This window comes from Bubalus kerabau, chromosome 20, assembly GCF_029407905.1.
Source record: "Bubalus kerabau isolate K-KA32 ecotype Philippines breed swamp buffalo chromosome 20, PCC_UOA_SB_1v2, whole genome shotgun sequence".
Taxonomy (NCBI): domain Eukaryota; kingdom Metazoa; phylum Chordata; class Mammalia; order Artiodactyla; family Bovidae; genus Bubalus; species Bubalus kerabau.
Window position 1 is genome coordinate 4,584,810 of NC_073643.1, and position 27,269 is coordinate 4,612,078.

General features: G+C 38.0%; 1 protein-coding gene across 6 annotated transcripts in view; it reads left to right on the forward strand.

The window, feature by feature from the left end:
* ZCWPW2 (zinc finger CW-type and PWWP domain containing 2) overlaps positions 1 to 27,269 on the forward strand; it is a 138,015-nt gene that overhangs the window by 70,980 nt on the left and 39,766 nt on the right. For 4 of the 6 annotated variants that reach the window (XM_055557726.1, XM_055557728.1, XM_055557731.1 and 1 more), the window contains exon 4: positions 18,039 to 18,150. The exons of the other annotated variants lie outside the window; for them this stretch is intronic. In XM_055557726.1, the coding sequence (XP_055413701.1) occupies positions 18,039 to 18,150 (112 nt within the window). The remainder of the gene's footprint in view (positions 1 to 18,038; positions 18,151 to 27,269) is intronic. 6 annotated transcript variants of the gene reach the window in all.

Sequence of the window (27,269 nt, forward strand, 5' to 3'; positions counted from 1 at the left end):
AACAGATGGAGAATGGTTGCACATTACACTTACCATCTCAGCTCCTTTTCTAAAAGCAGACAAACAATGATAAGCATGTATAGCTCTCACTGCTCAAACTGACTACATCTTACTTCATATATTATTTCAACATTAATTTCTCCTTATTTGTATCAGCTTAGTTTAACAAGTGATTAAATACTATTTCAGAGTTTTCACTGACTGTGGATTGTATCTATTTTGTGTGTGTTTTATGGTGGGAGAGAAATAAACTCTTCTAGAAAGACACTATATGCATTTATGAGAAAATAGAATATTTTTTCATTTTAGATTCTGAAAATGTTAACTATTCTCCTTTACTTCATGTTTGTCTAGGCTTTTGCATTTTTTTTTTTGGTAGTCACTAGAAAGTTGATATGTTTATGGGACCACTGACATTAATTTCATTGTTGAAAGCACAACAGAGCTCTGTCACTGTGAATGAATATGTATATGAATGTATGGTTGATAAACTTTTCCCCATTAAATAAAATTACTCATCAATATACTGTGATATATTTTAGAAAAAAAGTTGAAGGCCATATTTAGATTCTGTATTTGTAACATGTTATTTTAGTCATACATTTTATTTTTTAACTTACTAGAAAATCAGTAATCTAAAGATAGGTGAAATCCCCTTCCCCTTTTTAAAAAAAACATTGATTCCCTTATGGTATATATTCAGAATACATGTCACTCTGGTAATTACTCAAAGAATATAGACATGACATGTACTAGATAACTATTAGAGTTAATGCATGGAGTACAATTCATTCCCCAATTAGCACAAATGTTTTTTCTTTTATATTTAGTAGGTCCATGTCTGCAGAACCTATTACGTGCACATTTATTCTTTTGCTCAATAGACTACATGACTTAGTTTAGCATTTCTTAAGCCTGGCTTTGCATTAGAAGGCTTTATAAAGTGATGACAACAACAAAAATAACAGCCAAAACACAGCAGTGCTAGCACTGTGTTCTACTGGATCACTTAAATTAGAAGGTCTTGGATTAAGGCCAGGTCCCTCAGATGAATCTGATGTGCGTTTCAGAGGGAGACAGAGTGAGAGAGAGAGAGAGAGAGAGGGAAGCACTAAGGTTTCTCAACTTGAGACATCAGAGTTTTGTTGGTTTATTTCTGTGTGCATGCTTAGTCATTCAGTCGTGTCTGACTCTTTGCGACTCCACGGACTATGGCCCTTCAGGCTCCTCTGTCCGTGGGATTTTCCAAGCAAGAATATTGGAGTGGGTTGCCATTTCTTCCTCCAGGAGATCTTCTTGACTTAGGGATAGAACCTGCATCTCCTACTTCTGCATTGGCTGGTTTCTTTACCCCTGAGCCACCTGAGAAGTCCTTGGTTTATCTCTGCTAGTGCAGTGATGTAACTGTGGTCATGGCTCACTGTTTCAGGATGCCTTTCTCCTACTTCCTTTGTTAGTCTGTCACTTTGGTTTTCCTGGAGATGATGCTGACTGCCATAGCCTCACATGTCTAACCCAGAACTGAGTTTTTCTGAACAAAGCTTTAAAGTCATACTGGTTATTCAACACTATACATAATTTATAGATATTGCTGATAAAACTGATGTATAATTTAAATGTAATATTTATAGCATGTTTTAGTTGATCATCTATCTTATAGGTTATTACTGGACATAAATAATGTACTCTAACCAGTGCCTGCTTGGATTACACTTTTCTAGTTCTTTATACTGCCAAGAAAATTAAGTATTGCACTTCTGGTGCTGGGAGGCTCTTGTGGTAAAATTTAACTTTTTTCGTCCATGATGTGAGTGGATTTTTTTTGGCTATGTATTTCAACAGTCTGCTGTCTTCTCTGTGGAGGATATACCTGTAGATGTGCAAGCACTTCTTTGGGTTTTAGATGTCATTTGGTAGTGTGGAGCTGCCTGTGTTTTGCAGGGAAATGAAAAGGGAGCAATGCGGTATTGCTAAACATGCGCTCCGCAACTCCTAGAATTTTGCTTCCTGATTGGGGTGGTCATTAATACTGTTCACCAAAGTGTTCCAGGTTTCTGCCTCCCTGTTATAAAGTAGAGATGCACGTCTGATACTCTTGTGCAGGGTGAGGCCAAAGAGTTATGAGTGAGTGAGGAATATCTGAGCATATGATTGTGTCCAGTGCAACATCCTGTAGACGTCTGTCTTGTGGCTCCATGATTGATAATGTTTGAAATTTTGATTTGCTGCTCTCTCAGCCTGGATCCCTGGACTACTCTTAGCAAAGGCCTCCACTGCCAACAAATAACAGATGTGCGGTGTGAAGAAGAAATAAACTGGCCTATGTTAAGTCCCTAGGATTATTCTGACAGATACACTAATGATAGCAGAGAGGATGTTACAGTTCTTTGTAACCTGTATCTTTAGAAGAAGCATTCCTGAAGCTTCAGTACTCTTCAGAATATGGCCAGATGACTGAGGTCACATTACTCTTAATTTCTCCCAGTCTGTAAATAGAAATAACACAACCTATAGTAATTTAGGGGCTTCGCCAATGACTCAGTGGTAAAGAATCCACCTGCAGTGAAGGAGCTGCAGGAAACGCGAGTTTGATCCCTGTGTTGGGAAGATCCCCAGGTGGAGAGCTTGGCCACCCACTGCATTATTCTTGCCTGGAGAATCCCATGGACAGAAGAGGCTAGTGGGCTACAGTTCATAGGGTTGCAAAGAGTCAGTCACAGCCGTAGCAACTTAGCATGTATAGTAATTTATCAAATACTTTGGTTTCTTTCCTGTTTTATGATAAACATATGGATAGAAATTACCAACAGTGATGATACACTGAATGTAAATTTGGTCCAGTAAATATCTCCCAGTGGAGGGCTCTGATTGTCAGCATGTACTGCAGTGACTCCAAAAACCAAACAGGCCCATAAATAGCAGTCATGGACCTGAACCCATACTGTAGGTCAGGGACTGGGTGGATCCTTGTATAATGATATAATGCAATAATATATCATATGTATATATAATACACTTATATATACATATTATAATAAAATACTACATTTGTTATAATAAATGTAGTATTTAAAGGCTCACAGCAACCCGTGAAGTAGCATCATCACTGTTGCCATATGGCAGGAGCTGAGTCAGGCTGCGTGTCTGACCCAAGGCCAGGCAGCTGCTGGGTGACAGGGCAGTGCCTAGTGCCAGTGTGTCTAACCCCAAAGTCCATTCTTCTGTTTTACACCTTACCAGCTTGCACATGCATAAGCATCAGCCTAATTTATTGTTGAATGTTTTTCACATTTGCACCTAATAAATGAGGAGCATTTTCACCTTTTAATCCTAATATGCATGTTGAATGATGGCAGTTTCTGGTCGACTTGTTTTTTATTTGCTGCTTGATGTTCCCCTTTGCAGGACTAGTGGCCAAGCAGAACTCTTGCTCTTTTCAGATTACAATTGCAATAGTCATTTGACATGTCTAGATTAGCATCTATTTGAGCAAGTGTTTTGCTTCTAAGCTTTTATTAGGATTCAAACTCTAAGAATGTAGTCTTTAAAAAGGATTAGCAAATTAGTTTATAACTAGATCATCAGGCAGCATTTTGCTCTTAGAGTAATGAAGTAAAACAGGATACAAATTTATTTAGCTTGCTCTCTGTGAAAGCCACATTTGCCAGAAAAAAAGTGTACGTGTGTGTGTGTGTTTGCACCATGTTCCTGTTGGCAAATAAGTTGTATAGCTACCAAACTCTCAGTAAATTTTTATCATTCTGATTCCATATTTAGTATAAAATATGTTGTAATTTTAGTATTATTGGATTACGATTTTTGTTTGTTTGCTTGTTTTCTAAGCATCCTTTAGTTTTTGACCTGAAGAAAGTTTAAGGGAATTAGAACATGTTTTTATAGGTATGAATTATTTGTGAATAATCTGCCAAGAAAACTCATAGAAATGTATTAGGAGAAGAATGAAGTTGTCATAGTGATTAAAAGGCAGGCTCTAGAACCCAGTCCTTTGGGTTTGAAGGTTGGCTGTCTGCTTACTAGATGTTTGTCCTGAAGCAAGTCATTTACCTTTTACCAGTTCCACACACCTCATCTTGAAATGGAAGTTATAATAGTAGATGCTTCATAAAGTTGTCACAGGGTTAACTGAGGTTACATGTGTAAAGCACTTAGCATGGTGCTTATCATATAGTAGGCTTTTAATAAACATTAGTTCATGCTGTCATTGGAAGTACAGGTGAAATACAAGTTACATTATTTATTTTCTCTTCCTGGAAACCCACATCTACAGGAGACAGTCCCAAAAAAAAAAAAATTTACCAAGAATAGTAAGGTGGAGAATAATATCTTTTCTTCTAAGATTTTATGTGAAAAATAACGTGATTTTAGTGTTTTTTATCAGCCAATACCTTCCTCCCCAAAACTTAGGGAGATAGGGGGAGGCCTGGCGTGCTGCAGTTCATGGGGTTGCAAAGAGTTGGACAGCAACTGAACTGAACTGAGGGCTAAGTGATCATGTTATTCTTTGATTTTTCAGCACATGACTGGAAGTGGTCATTGCTGTGGTGCTTTTCTACTTTAGTGTGAAAAAAGTGGTGAGACTTCTTGAGAGCAGGAGATAGGTTAGAGCCTTCTTAATCTGACTTCTTGGCGAATGAATTGTCCCCAGTATCAGCAATGCCTCAAGAATACTTTAGTTTTCTCTGATGGAATTTGGAAGGAGACTAGGAAATATTATCTTTTATGTTCTTTGCAACTGAATAAAACCAGTTTTTTTTCCTATATCTCTATTCTGTCTCTTTGATTCAGTCATATTTGTATATGCTGACTTTGCTGCTCCAAATAAATTCTGGAATTCACTTCTGTCATCTCTCAACTTCATCTCTTATGAATTTAGAGAGCTGGGAACTTGTACTGAAGTTAAAAGTCCAAATGCACATAATATGACCAACTTTACTCAGTTGATAAAGGAAGGAACAGATGGGCTACCTTTTCCCATCATCAAATGCAGGAAAAATGTATTAAGCAACAGCCAGCTTTCTCACGTTCCTCAGCAGACAGCAACAATCTTTCCTAAGGAATTCTCAACTTCCTAGAAGTGCTTATTTTCTGTTAAAGAAACCAGAGTCAGATTATTGTTTTTAAACCAAAATATAAAACTCACTAAATTGTCTTCAAGGTAATTTAATCCCTTATGAAATAAAGCTGCTGTATAATGAGATGTTTCTGTTGAGCTTGTTAAATTAGTAAACAGTTGCAGAGTAACTGTTTGATGCATGCTTCCATCAAGGAATGGTGATGTCCAAAACTCAAAACCATGGAACTGAAAGTCTACAATTTATATATTAACTTCTCTTTTCTTTAATTTGTCCACTTTAAAAAAAGTATCTTCTGACCAGTTACTAGGAACAGTCTGTGACTCAGGCAAAACCCTAAACAGTGCAGATTAAACTAACTTTGAAAATAAATTCCAGAACTACCACTTCCTTCCCATTTTGTTCAGCTCACAGTATATGAGCTGATTGTGTCACATATTTAACCATCCTCTTCTCCTGGCTCTCCCACCTGCTTGTGTGATTCTATTTTTAAATAGAATCTGAGCATCTGTCTGTAATAAATACAACATTTGTTTTCCCACAAACACATATTCCCTAAAAAACAAGCAAATGTGGAGTAGAAAACAGCAGCCAAGAATGTTAACTCTTTTAGGCTCATGTCTTGAGATCCTTTAAACCAAGCCTGACTGTTTTAGGTATCAGAGCAAATGAACACATGATTTAAACCCTTTCTCCCTCTTGTATTTAACATCCCAGCTGCAGCAGGCAGCCTGGCCAGAACCCTAGGAGACAGTGGCCCTGGAGATTTCACAGACCTTAAAAGTTATCAGTTGACCCAACACTCACTTCCTGTGGTTTGTTTATCAATATATTACTGCTACTTCACGGTCATTTTTATTGTTGTAATACTGGAGTGGGTTACTGTTTCCTTCTTCAGGGAATCTTTCTGACCAAGGGATCAAACCCGCGACTCCTGCTTGGCAGGAGGACTCTTTACCATCAAGCCACCGGGACGCCCCATTATCAGTTTAGCAGTGAAATGTGTGTATGCCCATTTGCTATGGACTTAAGGATGCATTCAGTTTTGTGAAATAAAAATTCTACAGCTTGAGATAAAAGTATGTGAGATACTTTAAATTGTACACAATAAATTAAGGTTTTTATTTTTTAATTGTGATAAAATACATGTAACGTAAAATTTACCATTTTAACTGTGTATCTAGTGGTGATTTAAGTTTGTAACTCCTGATTAATAATCCTAGAAAAAAATTTTCCTAAGCAATTTAAATATGACCTGATACAGAAAATGCCAGATGGTAGTTTCCTATCATTTTCAACACAATTTATTTCTTATGATAATGATCTACAAGCTCTTCATAACATCATCTTTGAGGTTTGTGCAATGATATCGCCTTCTAGTGAAATATCATTTTATAGTCACTGAGCCCATGAATTCTGGAGCCAGACTGCCTGTGTGTGAATGCCAGCTCTCTCACTCACTGGCTGTATGAACTTGTGTCGAAACTCAGTGCCTCAGTTCCCTTATGTGTAAAATGAGAAAAGTACCTACCTTGCAAGCTAGTTGGGAAGTTAAAAAAAAAAAAAAGAAACTGTTTGTGAAGTGCTTCAGACTGTACCTGACACTTAGTACTACATAAACAGCACTGGATAAATTAGTGGATACAAACAACAATGGACTCATTAATAGTAGAACTGTTCTGGACATAAAGTACACAGTCAGCCCCTCCCTGTTGTTGATAACAGTTTCTGTTTTGTTTTCTTGGACTTCAGAGACTATATGATAAATGTTTACATTCTGATCATTTATGACATTGATAACCAACATTTAAAAACTGCTTTACAATTTATAAAGCACCTTTTATGTATGCTGTCTCATGGGATTTTCGTTTATTGTTAAGGAAGTTAGGTCTCAGGTTAAGTGACTTGCCTGAGGTCAGACAGCAGCAGAACTGGGACTCAAGCCCAGGTCTTCTGACTGCGAGTTCCAGGTTTTTACATTATGTGACAGCCTGCTTGGTTTACATTGGACCATCTGTTTCTAATCTTTACAAGCATACCAAATTCGTAATAAGCTATCATCTATAAACTGGAAAATCACAAAGCCCTTCTTATTGGTCTCCTGGTGTTAATTCAGCCAACTTGATTAATTAACTTAATCTTTAGCCAGGGCTTTTCAAAGTTGGACAAAGATATGACAGATCTCTTCACCTTTACTGCACTGATTCTTAGCCAAGGATATTGGGCCTCTGCATGGCTGTCACTGAAACTTAGTATTTATTTCATTCCCTTGTAACCTTAGAAGTAATTGGTTATTATTAATGCAAACTTTGGTATCCTGATACCAGGGTTTGTTTTTTGTTGTTGTTTGTTTGTTTTACTCTAGTTTTGTTTGCCAAACTTACTCATCATCACATTCTCCTATAGAATTCTTTAAAAGTATATATTCCTGAGGGATTTCCTTGGTGGTCCAGTGATTAAGAATCAGCCTTCCAATGCTGAGAATACAGGTTTGATCATTGGTCAGGGAACTAAGATCCCAAAGGCTGTGGAGCAGCTAAGCCTCCGTGCTGCAGCTACTGAGCCATGCTGTCTAGATCCTCAGGCGCCTCAACAGGAGAAGCTTGCAAGCTGCAGCGAAGACCCAGTGTAGTCTATATATGTATTCCTGAGCCTGCATCCTGGGGAGTGTCTGAGGAACCACTCTATAGCAGATTATCTCCCCATATACCTATGCTGTGCTTTACTACAATTAGCTAAAAAGATATATAAAAACATGTGTTATTTTTATTGTGTTTACCTTGTGGAATTTAAGTCTTCTGAGGTGGCCAGTGGTAAAGAATCTGTCTGCCAATGCAGGAGATGCAAGAGATGCAGGTTCAATCCCTGGGTTGGAATATCCCCTGGGATAGGAAATGGCAACCCACTCCAATATTCTTTCCTGGAAAATCCCATGGAGAGAGGAACCTGGTGTGCTTTATTAATGTGTTTATGAGTCCATGTGCTAAAGAAGCAAGGCAAAGTTTTAGCAAAACTGTGATATTGGATCCCCCTGTCCCTTTAAATAGTTTCTCTCTTGGTGGTGACTGATTTTTTCATTGCTATAGTAGCTGGAGGCCTCTTTCTTTCTCTTGTCTCTCAAAATCTGGTCTACACATTAAATGACAGAATTATTCACTGTATGAAAAGGGATATCAGTCCAGATAACAGAACAGCCTGAAATGTTAGTCTGTGTGTGTATGTATGTGCATGTGCTCAGTCAGCTGTGTCCGACTGTAGCCCGCCAGGCTCCTCTGTCCATGGGATGTCCCAGGCAGGAATACTGGGGTGGGTTGCCATTTCCTACTGCAGGGCATCTTCCTGACCTAGGGATCGAACTCACATCTCTTGTGTCTCTTGCATTGGCTGGTGAATTCTTTACCACTGCGCCACCGGGGAAGCCCCAAAATGTTAGACTAGCGCTCCTTTAAAAACAACATACAGTGGTTGTTTATCCATCTTGTTAGGAAAAAAACTTAGATATTCAAAATACTTAGAAAACACATGTTAAAGTCTAGATGAATGAAGAGCTTAGCTGGAAGCCTGTGGGTTTTCTAATTTGTCCATTGGGGCTGTTTTACCTAAAGCTGCTTGACTTCCTTCCCCTCCCCCTCCCCAAAGTTCAGGGCCTGCTCAGGCATGTGTCAAACCAAGTAACGGAATCACCCTAAAGGTTTGATTGTCACATTTTCTTATTCTTTCCTTTCTGCCTAATTTCTCCCCTAGTACTCATTGCATTCTTGGTATTATCTTTGAAGTTGATGTAAGGGATCAGACTAAACAGAGCTGGAACTTTGTTGGGGGGAAGGGAGGTCAACTGGCTCATACTTTTCAGTTTTTTTGGATGTGGGAGACCTAAGTTATTTTGATCTTAAAATCTGGCTGAGTTAGAGTAAGCAAATTCCTATTTATGATTTTGAAACCATTATTGCTTCCAGGACTCAATAATTTGAATGGGCTGTCTAAATCATCCAGAACCTGTATTAAAGATGGCAGGTAACAGAGGAGGCAGGTGTTACGAAGCCCAGGCATGTGAAGTGCACAAAGGTTCCTGTGACTATCTTCTAGTTGGCATCAGAGGAATGAGAATGTTCTTACTGTTAAAATTGCTGGTTGCTATTGCAGAAATCCAATTTAAGGAAGACAAGATATCCTTATGATTAACTTCCTACTGAACTTCTTTGAAAGTTGCTTCAGTAGCTTCTTGAAAGCTACTGAAAACAGTAGCTTTGGCCTGATAGGAAATAGGTGTTGCATCACGGGTTGAGTCAGCGAGGTACACTGGAAGTTTAAGTGTATAAACAACAACAGTCAACAGAAATCCTTAAGCAGAGGACTTTACTAGGTGGTGGTGTTGGTCCCCAAACATTTAGGAGAGGTACATTTCAAAGGAAAATTATTTTGTATTTCTTTAGGTTATAAAGTCTGTGAATTATCCCCCCATGCTTCTAAAGACATATTATAACTTAAAGTAATAAAATAGTAAGGTAATGGTCAGTATTTAAAGCTGCTTCAATGAATTTATGAAATCCAATACAACAGTCTCAGTACTTACGATTCCAATTTTCCAGATTTTTAATATATTCTCAACACTGTGTCTGAAAGATACATTTCATAAATTATAAATACTTATATTTGCAGCTAACTTTGTTATTAATATCATCAAAATTTGAATCGACAGTATTGGATAGTAGCTGCTATGTGGTATCTATAGGATTTTAGTGAGGCTCTGCTGTCCCCTCAAATAGGTCATATTAAGATGATTTGCTTGAATTTAATTTTAAAATTAGGTACTATTTTTTTGCATAACACTTAAAGTACTTGAAATTAGACACACTATTTTTTTCAAGAAAAAATGCTGTTAACATCATAGGATAAATCAGTGGTTCCTGAAATACTATACAGATCTGAATTCTTACAAGAAAATGAAGTTTAACATCATATTAGAAGTAATATCAGGGACTTTCCTGGTAGTTCAGTGGTTAAAACTTCGAGCTTTCAATGCAGGAGCTGCAAGTTCAATCCATGGTCAGAGAGCTAAGATCCCACATGCTGGGCAGTGCAGCCAATAAATAAATAAATAAACTTTTAAAAAGAAGTAATATCACCATATTATAATGCCAGATAGTCATCATGTTTATACATTTTTCTTTTTATACATTTTTCTTTTACTGTTCTAGGGATAATCACATAATTCAGGATTAAAATGTAGCAACCTTTTATTTTCATCTCCAATTTTCGGTCTGGGCTCTGCTCATACCACCATAAACAAAAAATGTCTATTTATAATACTCAAAATAGTTACTGAGCTTCTATTACTTGCACTGATTCTAGGCTCAGAATTTATCAAAACAGACAAAATTTAAATGCCATCAGGTGACTTAAATTAGTGGAGTGAGACATGCAGTTAACAAAGTTTTTAAAGAAAGATACACTGTGTTAGCTGTTGATGAGTACCATAGGGAGAAATTAAGGGAGAGCAGTAGATAGGCAGAATGAAGGAGCAGAGCGCCCAACCAGCGGGGAGAGGAAAGACCACCTGGAGAATCCTGCACTAGGAGATCCTTCGCCACAGCCAACCAGATACCAGGTTGGTAATAATTCTTGTTTCGATTGTATTTTTCCCTTTAATTTATTCCAAAAAGTGGTCATATTTCTTTTATTCTCATCTCTCAGGGATGTTTTCTGTTGGGATCAAAAGCAGAGCTGACCTGTCTTCTTGACCTGAGCCCCCTGAATCTGGGCATGGGGCAGGCAAGAGCATGCAGGCAGAGAAAATTCTTTCAGACCTCGAAGATGACAAGGGTCCACCATTGCCCTGGGGAACAGAGTACCTCACAAAAGAAGAGCGCAAGGTGCGCTGGGAGGTTGATGGTTTCCAGCCTCAGAAAGGACTCTTTGGTCTGGGCCTGAAGAAGAAGTTGTGATTGCCTGACCCGAGGGATTTGAATAGAGATGTTATTCATGGAAGCCTTATGGGTTGAGGAGTAATGATCTCTCCTCGCTCTTCAGGCACCATCTTTCCCTCCCAATTTACAGGAACCTAGAGAAAGTAAGGGGTGGCCCCAAAATGAGCAAGATCAAATTTCTTATCCTTGTTGGACAAGGACTGGCACATTCAATTTTATTTAGCAAAAATAAGGTCATGTGACATTGTGCACACATTCAAGTTTGAGAAGTGAGATTTATCCTGCTACAACTCCAAGTGATTATTGAGTTGTCAAAAAAATTCATTGAGTTTTTTTCCATAAGAGAGAGTATGGAAAGAGAGTATGGAAAAACCCAAATGAACTTTTTGGCCAACCCAATATCTTGATTAATTTTTATGGGGAGAAGCAATCTTAAATACAAAACAACAGAAGATATGAATTTCTGCCTGACTGCAGATTTCTCTTCACTGGCCTTATTGGGTGGACAGACACATAGGTATTGTTTGCTTTGAATGTGCTACCTCGTGATATAGAGATAGCATGCATCTTTCTCAGAGAGTCAGAAGTTACTTGGAACAAGATCATATGGGACAGTAGTTAGTTCAGGTGTAACAGCAGAGTGATTTAATTATACATGTATCTATTCTTTTTCAAATTCTTTTCCCATTTAGGTTATTACAGAATATTGAGCAGAGTTCCCTGTGCTGTACAATATGTCTTTGTTGATTGTCTGTTTTAAATACAGCAGTGTGTACATGTCAGTCTCAAACTCCCAACCTGTCCCTCCCCTTTCTCCTACCTAGTAACCATAAATTCATTCTCAAAGTCTTTGAGTCTGTTCCTGTTTTGTGAATACGTTCATACCACTTTTTTAGATTCTGCATATAAATGATGTCATCTATGTGTCTGTATTGGACTTACTTCACTTAGTATGATCATCTCTGGGTCCATCCATGCTGCTGTCCATGGCATTCCTTTTAATGCTGCTAAGTCACTTTAGTGGTGTCTGACTCTGTGCGACCCCATAGACGGCAGCCCACCAGGCTGTGCCGTCCCTGGGATTCTCCAGGCAAGAACACTGGAGTGGGATTCCTTTTAATAGCTGAGTAGTATTCCATTACAGAGAAGGCAATGGCACCCCACTCCAGTACTCTTGCCTGGAAAATCCCATGGATGGAGGACCCTGGTGGGCCGCAGTCCATGGGGTCTCTAAGAGTCAGACACAACTGAGCGACTTCACTTTCACTTTTCACTTTCACGCATTGAAGAAGGAAATGGCAACCCACTCCAGTGTTCTTGCCTGGAGAATCCCAGGGACTGGGGAGCCTGGTGGGCTGCCGTCTATGAGGTCGCACAGAGTCGGACACGACTGAAGCAACTTAGCAGCAGTAGTATTCCATTATATGTATGTACTACATCTTCTTTATCATTAAAAAGAACTTAAAAAAACCCCTACAGTTGACCCATGAAAAACTCAAGAGAAGGGACATCAACCCTCTGCAGTTGAAAATCTACCTGTAACTTCACAATGGTCATTGACTGAAGTGACTTAGCACACACGCATGCACCGTGATCATCAAAGTTCACCAGTTCTGCACCCACAGATTCAACCAACCTTGGATCATGTAGTATAGCAGTACATATTGAATGAAAACTCTACATAAAAATGCGATTGCAAAGTTCAAACCTGTGCTGTTCAAGGGTCAATTTCTAAAATTTGTAGGAAAATAAAACGTGGAAGAGGGATCGGATCTGTGTCTCCTGAGTCTCCTGCCTTGCAGGCAGATTCTTTACCACTGAGCCATAAAGAATCTAGGGTAAGCCCAGATATGGGAGAGGGAGTTGGGCCTATAAAATATGGAATTATAATAACTCTCTAGTAATTAAAGCAGTTTGATTTTAACAGTTATTTGATAGATTAATAGAACAACATAAAGTTCAAAAGTACTTGAAAATACTTAATGGTAAGGTTGTATTCAAGTAGTTTTTTAAAGGTTGTTATTGTTTAATAAATTATATATGTACAGATGGCTAAATTAGTTCTAGAAGGATGAAAAATTTAAATGAAAAAGAAAATACAATTATACTAACACATAAACTAAAAATAGCAGAAGATATTTGTAGTACATATAGCAAACACATAAAAATCTCTTACAAATCAATGAGAATGCAACCAATATAAATATTAACACAGGATTTGAACAGTTATTCCATAGAAAAGAAAAAATAACTGGCTTTTAGCTTATTATACGGAATGAAGTAAGTCAGAGAAAGACAAATATCAAGTATTAACGCCTGTCTATGGAATCTAGAAAGACGGTACTGATAATCGTATTTGTGGGGCAGCAAAGGAGACACAGACATAAAGAACAGACTTTTGAACACAGTGAGGGAAGAAAAGGGTGGGACGATTTGAGAAAATAGCACTGAAACGCATACATAACCATATGTGAAATGGATAGCCAGTGGGAGGTTTAATGTATGAAGCAGGGAACCCAAAGCCCCTGCCCTGTGACAACCTCAGGGGGTGGTAATGGGCAGGGAGATGGGAGGGGGTTCAAGAGGGAGGGGACATATGTATACTTATGGTTGATTCATGTTGATGTATGGCAAAAACCATCATAATATTATAAAGTAATTATTCAATTAAAATTTTAAAAAAGAAAAAATATGAAAAACTGATGAATAAGGTCTGGGAATCTAATGTATAACATGGTGACTATCGTTATTAATAACATTTTTGTGTTATATACTTGACAGTTGCTGAGAGCAGATCTTAAATGTTCTCACCATACACACAGATAAAGGCTATTATGTGAGTTGATGATATCTGTTAACAAACCCTACATGGTAATCATTTCCATATATATATATATATACACACACACATATATATATATATCAAATCATTGTGTAGTATTCCTTAAAGTTATACAGTTATTTGTCAATTATATATCAATAAAACTGGAAAAATGTGAAAAATTACTCAAAATTAAAGAATTTTAGAAATTCTAATAGAAAGGAAATACCATTTTTCCTTAAAAATATTGGCAGAGATCTGAGTTTGGTAACAAGAGTGTTCTCCAGAGTGTGACAAAGCATAATGTTCATGGCATTGTAAATTGTGATCACCTCATTCAAGAGTGATTTCACAGTAGCTCCAAAATTTAACTTAAGTTCAATGTCTTAGGAATTTATGCTTCAGTACACTTTAACATGGGTAAGGAGACATATGGACAAAACTTTTTTTTGCAGCATTGTTTCATCTTGCAAAATATTGGAAAAAACCTAAATGTCAATCACAAGGGCATTTGTAAAATAAATAACTGTACGTGTGTACTACCTATTTGGATATACATACATCTACTTCCTCATTCCCTTGGTTATCTATTTTAATTTCTTGGCTTTAAATATGGTGTATGTGTATGTTTCCTCCATTTTATCTGCAGTTCAATTCTCTCTACTGAATTCCCTTATGAGAGTGCTCCTCAGGTATTATAATGTGTATTCAAAATGTGTGAACTCTTGATCTCCACACCACCCCTATCTCACTTCTTTGACAGCTCCCCTATCTCAGTGGATAGCAAATCCCATCCTCTACTTACTTGGTCCCAGAGCCTTAGAGTCATCCTCTCTATCTCTCATAATCAATTTCCAGTTGGTTAAGAAGTGAATTATTTTTGGTCTACCTCCAGATTATACCTGGAATCCTACCGCTTGTCACCACAGTGGCTGCTATGACCTGCACTGGACCACATCATGTCTTGCCTGGATGACTGTAGTAGCCAGTCATCCACTCTACACTTGCTTCTGTGGTCTGTTCTCATTAAAGCAAGCAGGATGATCAATTGTTTTAAAGCATTCAATCAAAACAAATTTTATTTTTCTGCTCAGAACTGTGCAGTGACTCCGATTTCACTCAGAGTAAAAGCCAGGAACTCATTGGAGAGTTCCTGCAGTGGCCTGCAAGGACCTCCATGACCTGGTCCCTGTTAATTCTTCGGACATCATTCCTAGTTACTCATTTTCTTTCTCATTCACTCATAACCAGCTTACCTTCCTTAATGCCCCTTGAGTACACTTATATTCTCCTGTCTTAGAGCATCTTTTCTCCGCCCACAGTGCTCTTTCTCAGGATATCTCAGGTAGCTGCTCGACCTCCTTCAGATCCTTGCTTAAATGTCACTTTTTCAATGAGAGTTACCCTGAACCACTTTATTGCCTCACCTTTTCTTTATTACAGAATACTTACAGCCTCTTAAACTAGAGCCTTTATGTATTTGTTACGCTTACTTCACCGGTTAGATTGTAAGCTTCATTTGTTTTCTTCAGTGATAGATCCTGAGGGTCTGAAATACATTGAATAAATCTATAAATAAAGAAATATGCAAGATACAAATAGAAAAACTCAAAGTATATAGCTATTAATAGCATTCTGTAAAAATAGATATTTAAATGATGTAAATGCTTATAGGTGGATACAGTGTCTCTGGAAGACTGTGAAAGAAACTGGTAATTTGGGGTGCCTTTGGGAGAAACAGTACCGGGGTGGACAGGGGGGCACATTCTACGCTTTTAGAATCGCTTCTTCAATCAAAGAACAAACTAATTGAAAATACACTGCATATCTGAGCCTTATTCTGAAATTCAAAATTCTTTGTACAAGAGTTTGAGTTCTTTGAAAGATGTGTAATTGTAATATTACCACTAGGTGGCACATACTTACTGATAAATTCTTAAAGATTCTCAGACACAGGATTAAAAATTGCTTTTTCGTTCCCCAGACTCACCAGGGTTTAATTTTGGAATATTTTGCATCGGTTTTCTTAAGAAATTTCCTTAACTTTAGTTGTTTAGTGCTGTAACAGCTTCCCAGGTGGCTCAGTGATAAAGAATCCTCCTGCAGGAGATCGGGGGTTCAGTCCTTGGGTCAGGAAGATCCCCTGGAGGACGGCATGGCAACCCACTCTAGTATTCTTGCCCAGAGAGTCCCATGGACAGAGGAGCCTGGTGGGCTGCAGTGCATGGGGTCTCAAAGAGTTGGACCTGACTGAGCAAGTGAGCGCACACACATGTAACAGCTTATAGGTGATTTTTCATTATCTATAAATTATTTTTAAAATCTTTTAAATTAATTTATTTTTGGCTGGACTGGGTCTTCCCTGCTTTGCGCAGGCTTTCTATAGTCGTGGTGAGCAAAGGCTACTCTTCGCTGAGTTGTGGGGCCTTCTCATTGAGGTGGCTTTTCTTTCTGCGCAGCCCAGGCTCTAGGCGCAGCCTTCAGCGGTTGCGGCACCCAGGCTCGGTAGTTGCCTCACAGGCTCAGTAGTTGCCTTTGTGAGGTTAGTTGCTCTGTGGCAAGTGGAATCATCCCAAACCAGGGATTAAAACCATGTTCCCTACAGTGGCAGGTGAATTCTTATCCACTGCACCCCCAGAAAGTTACCATGAAAGTGAAAGTCACCGTCGTGTCCGACTCTTTGCGACCCCATGGACTATGCAGTCCATGGAATTCTCTAGGCCAGAATACTCCAGGGAAGCCCAAGAAGACTGGAGTGGGTAGCCCATCCCTTTTCCAGCAGATCTTCCAGACCCAGGAATCGAACCAGGGTCTCCTGCATTGCAGGCAGATTCTTTACCGACTGAGCTATCAGGGAGGCACCACCAGAGAGGTCCTATAAATGTTTAACTTAGCATCTTTATAACATTTGAGAGGCGAAAATGTTTTAAATCTGCAAATGTTATTATAGCTTAGATAGTCTTAGTTTAAATTATCTGATGTTTTTTGAATTGTATCTGTCTGTCTTTTCTTTTTTCCTATGAAATAACTTAATAAATGAAATTTAGGTATTCTGTGTACAAAAATCTATTGTTTGATTTACAAAAATAGATTTTTGTTTGATTGTATTTTTTTCACTACTTTTATGGCAAATAGTGTCCAGTACCACATGCAATTTAACACCTGTGTTCTTTTTGGAGCTGAAGTTTGCAAAAATAAAAAGATGGCATGCATTTTATAAATTGTAAATTTTTTAAGCATCATAAAAACCTTTTAGGGACAAGCTCTAAAATAAAATTACTATTGGCAAAATTACTATATGGCAAAATTACTAGGCCATATAATTTTTACAGTCATTTTTAACCTAAAGATTCTTTTATTCCATTTTTCTTTTCAAATTAAATTTTCCAGCTGTTATTTTTTTAAATATTTTGGCTATGCTACATGGCATGTGGGATCTTAGTTCCCAAACCATGATCAAACGCATCCCCCCTGTTTTGGCAGCATGGGGTCTTAACCACTGGACCACCAGGGAAGTCTCTCAAGTTATATTTTTTAAAAATTGAATATATATTTAGAAAAAGAACTGTACTCAAGTAGAATAACATGTATTGATCACTTATTATGCCAGAAAACTCTCTCATCTATTATTCCTTTAATACTTACTGAATTTAATACTTATTGTTTCCTTTAATACTTAATGGTGATTGCATTAGCCTCGCTTTACAGGTGAAGAAATTGGGCACAGAAAGTTTCAAAAAATTGTATGAATATGCCAGCTATCTGCTATAACACCAAAACTAGATGTGAATGGAATTAGTTTTACTACAGTAAGAAACTATGCCTTTCAGTTTTTATCATTACATTACCATTGCCTTCCAAGGAGTAAGATGCCTTGTTACTTAAAGAGGAATCAAAATTTTTCTTATAAAATGTATTAATGTTCACTACTTTGTTACACTGGTGGTCTTAACTATCTGTAACTAAGTCTGAGATAAATCATATTAAAATATCTTAGTGAATTGAGACTCTGACCCTTTTGGCTATTAACATACAAAATATCCCCAACTTTGCTATATTCTCTAAAATATACCAAAAAATAATAATCAAAGTCTAGTGTATTGTACAGTGCTTAGTTTAGTTCAAGCTCAACAGCTGAACCTGTTTAAAAAAAATACACTTAAAGATGAATCTTACTATTTTTCTGTCTTTCTTTAGCCAGAAAAATGTAAGAAACATAAGTGGTATAAGAGTGCCCTACAAGAAGCATACCTCCTCTATGGATGTTCTCATGAGCAAAGGCTGGAAGGATGCTACCTATCAAAACAGGGTATGTGTGTTGTTTATTCTTCACCACCACAAAACAAGGATTTATTCAAGAGTGTCTTTCCAAAACATGTTTGCACATTTTAAAATCTCTCTTTCCGTTTCACAGGAGAATAGTATATCTTTGTCCAATGAAAATTTATTCTTATATGGATTAATAGTATTTATTTTTTGCCCTCTGAAACTATTTTCCAAGACTAAACATGCAATCCATTTTTTAAAATTAATTTCTGTTGGTGCATAGCTGCTTTACAATGTTGTATTATTTTCTGCTGTGCAGCAAAGTGAATCAGCTATATGTATACATATATTCCCTCTTTTTCAGATTTGTTTCCCACTTAAGTCACCACAGAGGACAGAGAAGAGTTCCCTGTGCTAGATTCTCCTTAGTTGTCTATTTTATGCACAGTATCAATAGTGTGTATATGTCAATCCCAATCTCCCAATTCATCCCACCCCCAGCATCTCCCCTCGGTAACTGTAAATTTGTTTTCTACGTCTGTAGTTTCTGTTTCTACTTTGCAAATAAGTTCATCTCTACCATTTTTCTAGATTCCATGTAAAGCGATATTATATCAGTATAATATTTGTTTTTCTCTTTCTGACTTACTTCACTATGTATTATAGTCTCTAGATCCATCCAGATCAGATCAGTCACTCAGTCGTGTCCGACTCTTTGTGACCCCATGAATCGCAGCACCCAGGCCTCCCTGTCCATCACCAACTCCCGGAGTTCAGAGACTCACGTCCATCGAGTCAGTGATGCCATCTAGCCATCTCATCCTCTGTCGTCCCCTTCTCCTCCTGTCCCCAGTCCTTCCCAGCATCAGAGTCTTTTCCAATGAGTCAACTCTTTGCATGAGGTGGCCAAAGTACTGCAGTTTCAGCTTTAGCATCATTCCTTCCAAAGAAATCCCAGGGCTGATCTCCTTCAGAATGGACTGGTTGGATCTCCTTGCAGTCCAAGGGACTCTCAAGAGTCTTCTCCAACACCACAGTTCAAAAGCATCAATTCTTCAGTGCTCAGCCTTCTTCACAGTCCAACTCTCACATCCTTACATGACCACAGGAAAAACCATAGCCTTGACTAGACGAACCTTTGTTGGCAAAGTAATGTCTCTGCTTTTGAACATGCTATCTAGGTTGGTCATAACTTTTATTCCAAGGAGTAAGCAAGCATCTTTTAATTTCATGGCTGCAGTCACCATCTGCAGTGATTTTGGAGCCCAGAAAAATAAAATCTGACACTGTTTCCACTGTTTGCCCATCTGTTTCCCATGAAGTGGTGGGACCAGATGCCATGATCTTTGTTTTCTGAATGTTGAGCTTTAAGCCAACTTTTTCACTCTCCACTTTCACTTTCATCAAGAGGCTTTTGAGTTCCTCTTCACTTTCTGCCCTAAGGGTGGTGTCATCTGCATATCTGAGGTTATTGATATTTCTCCCGGCAATCTTGATTCCAGCTTGTGTTTCTTCCAGTCCAGCGTTTCTCATGATGTACTCTGCATATTAGTTAAATAAACAGGGTGACGATTACAGCCTTGATGAACTCCTTTTCCTATTTGGAACCAGTCTGTTGTTCCATGTCCAGTTCTAACTGTTGCTTCCTGACTTGCATACAAATTTCTTAAGAGGCAGATCAGGTGGTCTGGTATTCCCATCTCTCTCAGAATTTTCCACAGTTTATTGTGATCCACACAGTCAAAGGCTTTGCATAGTCAATAAAGCAGAAATAGATGTTTTTCTGGAACTCTCTTGCTTTTTCTATGATCCAGCGGATGTTGGCAATTTGATCTCTGGTTCCTCTGCCTTTTCTAAAACCAGCTTGAACATCTGGAAGTTCACAGTTCACATATTGCTGAAGCCTGGCTTGGAGAATTTTAAACATTACTTTACTAGTGTGTGAGATGAGTGCAATTGTGCAGTAGTTTGAGCATTCTTTGGCATTGCCTTTCTTTGGGATTGGAATGAAAACTGACCTTTTCCAGTCCTTGTGGCCACTGCTGAGTTTTCCAAATTTGCTGGCATATTGAGTGCAGTACTTTCACAGCATCAGCTTTCAGGATTTGAAATAGCTCAACTGGAATTCCATCACCTCCACTAGCTTTGTTCATAGTGATGCTTCCTAAGGCCCACTTGACTTCACATTCCAGGATGTCTGGCTCTAGGTCAGTGATCACACCATCGTGATTATCTGGGTCATGAAGATCTTTTTTGTGTAGTTCTTCTGTGTATTCTTGCCATCTCTTCTTAATATCTTCTGCTTCTGTTAGGTCCATACCATTTCTGTCCTTTATCGAGCTCATCTTTGCATGAAATTTACCTTTGGTATCTCTGATTTTCTTGAAGAGATCCCTAGTCTTTCCCATTCTGTTGTTTTCCTCTATTTCTTTGCATTGATCGCTGAAGAAGGCTTTCTTATCTCTTCTTGCTTAGATTCATCCATGTCTCTGCAAATGTCACTTTTCATTCCTTTTTATGGCTGAGTAGTACTCTTTTGTCTCTTCTTTATCTATTCCTCTGTTGATGGACATTTAGGTTGTTGACTTCCCTGGTGGCTCAGCCAGTAAAGTGTCTGCCTACAATGCGGGAGGCCTGGGTTCAATCCCTGGGTCAGCAAGATCTCCTGGAGAAGAAAATGGCAACCCACTCCAGTATTCTTGCCTTGAAAATCCCATGGGCGGAGGAGCCTGCTTTAAGTTCTAAAGCAGACCATAGGGTCACAAAGAGTCGGACACGACGGAGTGAATTAACGTTCATGTCTTGGCTCATGTAAATAGTGCTGCAAAGAACACTGAGGTGCATGCTTCTTTTCAGATTATAGTTTTCTCTAGATATATGTCCAGAATGGGATTGCTGGATCATACGGTAGCTCTATTTTTAGTTTTTTAAGGAGCCTCCATCCTGTTCTCCATAGAGGCTGTACTAATTTACATTCCCACCAAAAGTATAGGAGGGTTCCCTTTTCTGTACACCCTGTCCAACATTATTATTTGTAGACTTGCTGATGATGGCCATTCTTACCAGTGTGAGGTGATAATTCATGGTAGTTTTGATTTGTGTTGCTAAGTTGCTCCGTGTCCCAGTCGTGTCTGACTCTTTGCAACCCCGTGGACTGTAGCCTATTAGGCTTCTCCATCCATGGGATTCTCCAGGCAAGAATACTGGAGTGGGTTGCCATTTTCTTCTCCAAGGGATCTTCCCGACCCAGGGATTGAACCCAGGTCTCCTGCATTGGAGGCAGACGCTTTAACCTCTGAGCCACCAGGGGAGCCCGATAATTAGTTATGCTGAGCATCTTTTCATGTGTTGTTTGGCTATCTATATGTCCTTTTGGAGTAGTGTCTATTTAGCGCGCACTCTATTTAAATGTAGGTGTTTTAATTAGTGCTTCTGTCATCTATATTCTTAACGTTTCTACATAGATTCTCTTATGTATTTCAAAGCATTTATTTCAATATTAGAAGCTATGGCTTTAAAATATATTCCTTGAGTGAAACTTTTATTTGGATATGCTATATTATTTTAGAACAAAGTATTTTTCAAAATGTTTTATTTAAAAAAAAAATTCAAGGCAGAGGTAAAAAGTAATCTTTAACTTCTTTAATTAGGTAAAAAAGTATAATATTTCAAAGCATCCTCAAAGTTCTCTTGAATCATAAATATTGTGGTTTATGGGTAGCTTTTTAAATGAATTCATAGGGTTTGTAGCAGCTATAATACATTTTTAACTCTAAAAAGAATTTAATAGTTGCATGGAAATGATTTTTCAATAAATAAATATATTTAAATTTTTTTCTGCTTAGTGATCATAAAAAGGATATTTTTTTTTTTTCCTTACAAGGTACCTTCTGATTTTCTCCACCTTAAGTTCTAAAGCAGATTTTTCTAAGGGAGGATCCGGTCTTTTGTGCTTACTGAATTTTAAAGTAAGAGTGATGTTTTTTCTCCTGTAGAAAAGTTTAAAACACATATAAAAACATTTTATTTGAGAAAAAATTTAAATATTAACCTAGCCACCTAAGTTTAGATTTTAAAGCATATAAATAGATTTGAAAAGAATGGAAAAAGAATGATAAGCAAACTCCTGTGGTCAAGACTTTTATTACCACAAATGTGATTTTATTCCTTGAGCTGAAAATATAATGTCTCTGTTTATTAGCAATAAAGGTTGAACTCACTTTAGTGTCACAAATACAATTTTATGCTTTGCATGGGCTATACATTTCTCTGTGTAACCAGAATAAACTGAAATATTTAGTGTTTTTAAACATTAATATTTTGTAGCAATGTATAGTCTTTTACTTTTGAAAGTTGTATTGCAGCCATTTCACACTAGCAGTGACCTGGTCTCGGTAAGTTATCTTGCCTTTGCTGCTGTTGTGTGTGCCAGGGTGTTGGTGTCTGCGTCCTTTGGCATTCTTACTTGTCTGGAGACCTGGAACGGGGTTATTTCTGATTGATTTTGCAGCAACAAACCATTTTCTTGATGAAAGTCTGATGGTTTTTACATGCAGAATTTGTATAATTCAGCCTGATTATAGAGAGCCACGTGCCTAAGGACTCTCATTTTGTGCCTGAAGTATCCCAAATTGATGGGCGTGAACAGACTTCTAGGAGTTAAGTCTTTGCGTCACAGGCTCACTCCCTTTTTACTGCCTCCAAAAGAGAATTTAGTCCTGTGCCTGCTTAGCTTCTAGAGTGGATTCTAGGATATATACAGCTTCTTACTGTATTCAAAGTAGGTTTGAGAGATAATTAACTATTATTAAAATATTTTACAGAAGGTCAGTTACTTAAAAGGTTAGTTGCTTAGAGGCAAACCATTTATTTAATTCCAGCAGCTGTGAGGATTTCTCTACCACCAATTATATTCCATTGTTTGTGTGTACCAGTTTATTTATCCACTCACCCATTGAAAACATCCTGGTTGCTTCCAGGTTTTCAGTTCAGTTCAGTCGCTCAATTGTGTCCGACTCTTTGCGACCCCATGAATCCCAGCATGCCAGGCCTCCCTGTCTATCACCAACTCCCGGGGTTCACCCAAACTCGTGCCTATGGAGTCGGTGATGCCATCCAGCCATCTCATCCTCTGTTGTCCCCTTTTCCTCCTGCCCCTAATCCCTCCCAGCATCAGAGTCTTTTCCAGTGAGTCAACTCTTCACATGAAGTGGCCAAAGTATTGGAGTTTCAGCTTCAGCATCAGTCCTTCCAGTGAACACCCAGGACCTTTAGAATGAACTGGTTGGATCTCCTTGCAGTCCAAGGGACTCTCAAGAGTCTTCTCCAACACCAGAGTTCAAAAGCATCAGTTCTTTGCCGCTCAGCTTTCTTTCTAACCCTAACTTCCCTCTCATATGGTTGTAAATAAAAATTTTAACATCTCTTATGATTCATGATGCATAACCACCTCTACTCATTTGGAACATTTTTATTTTCTACCTGAAGCTCCTCTTTTATACTTTAAAAATATGATGTGGATATAGTTCAGAAGAAAAGTAAAGGTCCTTTTAATTATCCAAATCTACATTTCCTGTTAACTGCTTTTCACTCTGTATGTCAGGGTTCTTACATGCAGAGATTTCTGAAGGGAGGAAATTAAACCTTTCTCACTAGGGAGAATTCAGCTCTTAGAAAATAGTAAATGCTGCTGAAGTTGAACACAGGCTTACTGTTATTAACAGAGAAATCACTAGTGATTGTTATGTTTTAAAGTATTACATCAGCATTTTCCTCTGACATTTGAACTAGAGTTCTATTGCACTGGGAGACAGTTCTGCAACTTTTGAGTGTAAAGAGTTCTTGAACAACAGTTTGGATGTTTCTGTTTCCAATTCATCTCCCTACCGGATGTTTTACTTAAGAATCGCTTACGTTTTGAGAAGAAACATGAGTTCTATTCTATTCTCATTAACTCTCAATATATGATCAGGGTCCTTTGGATCCAATTTTAGTCTTTTTGTGCAGTTTTAGCTATTTGTACAGATTAGCATTTCATTGTGATTTTTATTATTGTCAGAGGTCTTCAAAAGAACAGGGAAATTTTTTTTGATTCAACAAAGCATGTTCCATATTGTAACTACTACCAGGTCTCACTGGGCCCTTAAATCTGAAATGCATTGTGGAATTTCAACATCTTATTTTTCCCTCTCAGAATATTTTGCTATTTTATCATTGCTCATCAATTATTCCCAACTGTTTGAAAGACAAATAATTATTTAAATGGAAGAATGATGAAATCACTTGAAAAGATGAGACAGTAGTGAAATATATCATTGACAAACTATTTTTCCTAGTATTACAAGGCTTAAGATCTCTCCCTCACTCTCTCTCTAACACACACACACACACACACACACACACACACACATCAATTAGCTAAAATGGAAGAGAACATTGTTATCTAAAATCTACCAGACATTGTTTTAGGAACTTTATTTTATGTAGATTATATTTTTTAAATCACAGTATACCAATATATTACTCCTGCTTTATCAGTTAAGAAACTAAAGATCTGAGTGACAACATGTAGTATTTTATATTTTACATTGTCTAGTATAGTGACTTATGCCATGTAAGTATTCTGTGTTTCAGTTAATTATATTAATTTGTTTGGGTACAATGTATATTTCAGATCCATATGATATTTTGCATAAAATCCATATACATTTATTAAATGTAAAAAAATTGAGCACCTGCTGCATTGAAAAGTGGTCCCTGCCTCAAGGCACATCCTAGCCTTGCAGAGTGCTTAGATATATATCGAAGAAGCTGTAAGACAAGGAAAAAAGTTCTGTGACCTGAGATGACTATGAGTTTGCAAAAGAGGCGGGTATTTCTCCTAGCTGAAGAATCATCTATGGTGGTGGGTCATCTTGTACGTTCATCAGGAAGGAAACATATACTCCAGAAGAAGGGGTTATTTCAAGCACCAGCTGAACATAGGAAAAAGGGAAATTTACACGTGGCAGCCAATTGTAGGTATAAATATAACAACCTACTCCTCTAGTTTTGTTTTGTGAAAATAATTTTTTACTGCAAAATTCGCTTTTAGATGGCAAGAATTTATTTACTCTTATCCTTTTTGTTTTACATGCTCATTGTGATTATATTCCCGTATTGATAAATCTTTTTCGTTTCTTTCTTAAATTTTAATTTTAATTGAAGGATAACTGCTTTACCACTAGTGTTATGTTGGTTTCTACCATACAGCAACATGAATCAGCTGTATGCGTCTGCTTAGTCACTCAGTCATATTTGACTCTTTGCAACTTCATGGGCTGTAGCCTGCCAGGCTCCTCTGTTCATGGTATTCTCCAGGCAAGAATACTGGGGTGGGTAGCCATTCCCTTCTCTAGGACGTCTTCCTGACCCAGGGATCGAACCCAGGTCTCCTGCATTGCAGGAGGATTCTTTACCGTTTGAGGCACCAGGGAAGCTCTATGTATACACATATCCCCTCCCTTTTGAACCTCCTTCTTGAGCCTCCCTCCCACCCCACCATCTCACCTTTCTAGGTCTTAACAGAGCACCAGGCTGAGCTCCCTGTGTTATATAGCAACTTCTCTCTGGCTGTGTATTTACGTGTGGTAAAGTATATATTTCAAAGCTACTCTCTCGTCTTATCCTTGCCTTCTGCCACTGTGGCCACAAGTCTGTCTCTACATCTCTGTCTATTACTGCCCTGCAAATAGGTTAATCAGTACCATTTTTCTAGATTTCATATATATGCATTAATATATGACAATTGTTTTTCTCTTTCTGACTTATTTCACACTGTATAACAGGCTCTAGGTTCATCCACATCAGTTCAACTGACTCAAATTCATTCCTTTTTATGGCTGAGTAATATTCCATTGTATATGTCTACCACAATTTCTTTATCCATTCATCTGTTGATGGACATCTAGATTGCTTCCATGTCCTGTCTATTGTTAGTAGTGCTGCAGTGAACATTGGGGTACAAGTGCCTTTTTGAATTATTATTTTCTCAGGGTATATGCCCAGTAGTGGGATCACTGGTTCATATTGTTGTTGTTGTTGTTCAGGCACTAAGTCCTGTTTGACTCTTTGTGACCCCATGGACCACACCACACCAGGCTTCCTTGTCTTTCATTATGTCTCAGAACTTGTTCAAACTCATGTCCATTGAGTCAGTGATGCCATCCAACCATCTCATCTGTTGCCCCCTTTTCCTCCTGCCCTCAATCTTTCTTAGCATCAGGGTCTTCACATCAGTTGACCAAAGTATTAGAGGTTCAGCTTCAGCATCAGTCCTTCCAATGAATATTCAGGGTTGATTTCTTTTAGAATTGACTGGTTTGATCTCCTTGATGTCCATGGGTTTCTCATGAGTCTTCTGTAGCACCACAATTCAAAAGCATTAATTCTTTGATGCTTAGCCTTGATGGTACAACTGTCACATTGATACATGACTACTGAAAGAAGCATATGTTTGACTGTACAGTTCCTTTGACTGTACAGACCTTTGTTAGCAAAGTGATGTTTCTGCTTTTACTATGCTGTCTAGGTTTGTCATAGCTTTTCTTCCAAGGAGCAAGTGTCTTAATTTCAAAGGTTATATGGTAGCTTCATTCCTAGTTTTCTAAGGAATTTCCATGCTGTTCTCCATAATGGCTGTATCAATTTCCATTCCCACCAACAGTGCAGGAAGGTTCTCTTTTCTCCACATCCTCTCCAGTATTTATTGTTTGTTAGCCGTCTGTATGTCTTCTTTGGAGAAATGTTGGTTTAGGTCTTCTGCCCATTTTTTGATTGGGTTGTTTGCTTTTCTGATATTGAGCTGCATGAGCTGCTTGTATATTCTGGAATTTAATCCTTTGTCAGTTGCTTCTTCTGCAGTTATTTTCTCCCATTCTGAGGGTTGTCTTTTCATCTTGTTTATAGCTTCTTTACTGTGCAAAAGCTTTTAAGTTTAATTAGGTCCCATTTGTTTATTTCTGTTTTTATTTCCATTATTCTTGGAGGTGCGTCAAAGAGGATCTTGCTGTGATTTATGTCAAAAAGTGTTCTGCCTACGTTTTCTTTTTAAGAGTTTTATAGTTTGGGCTTACATTAGGGTCTTTAATCCATTTTGAGTTTATTTTTGTGTATGGTGTTATG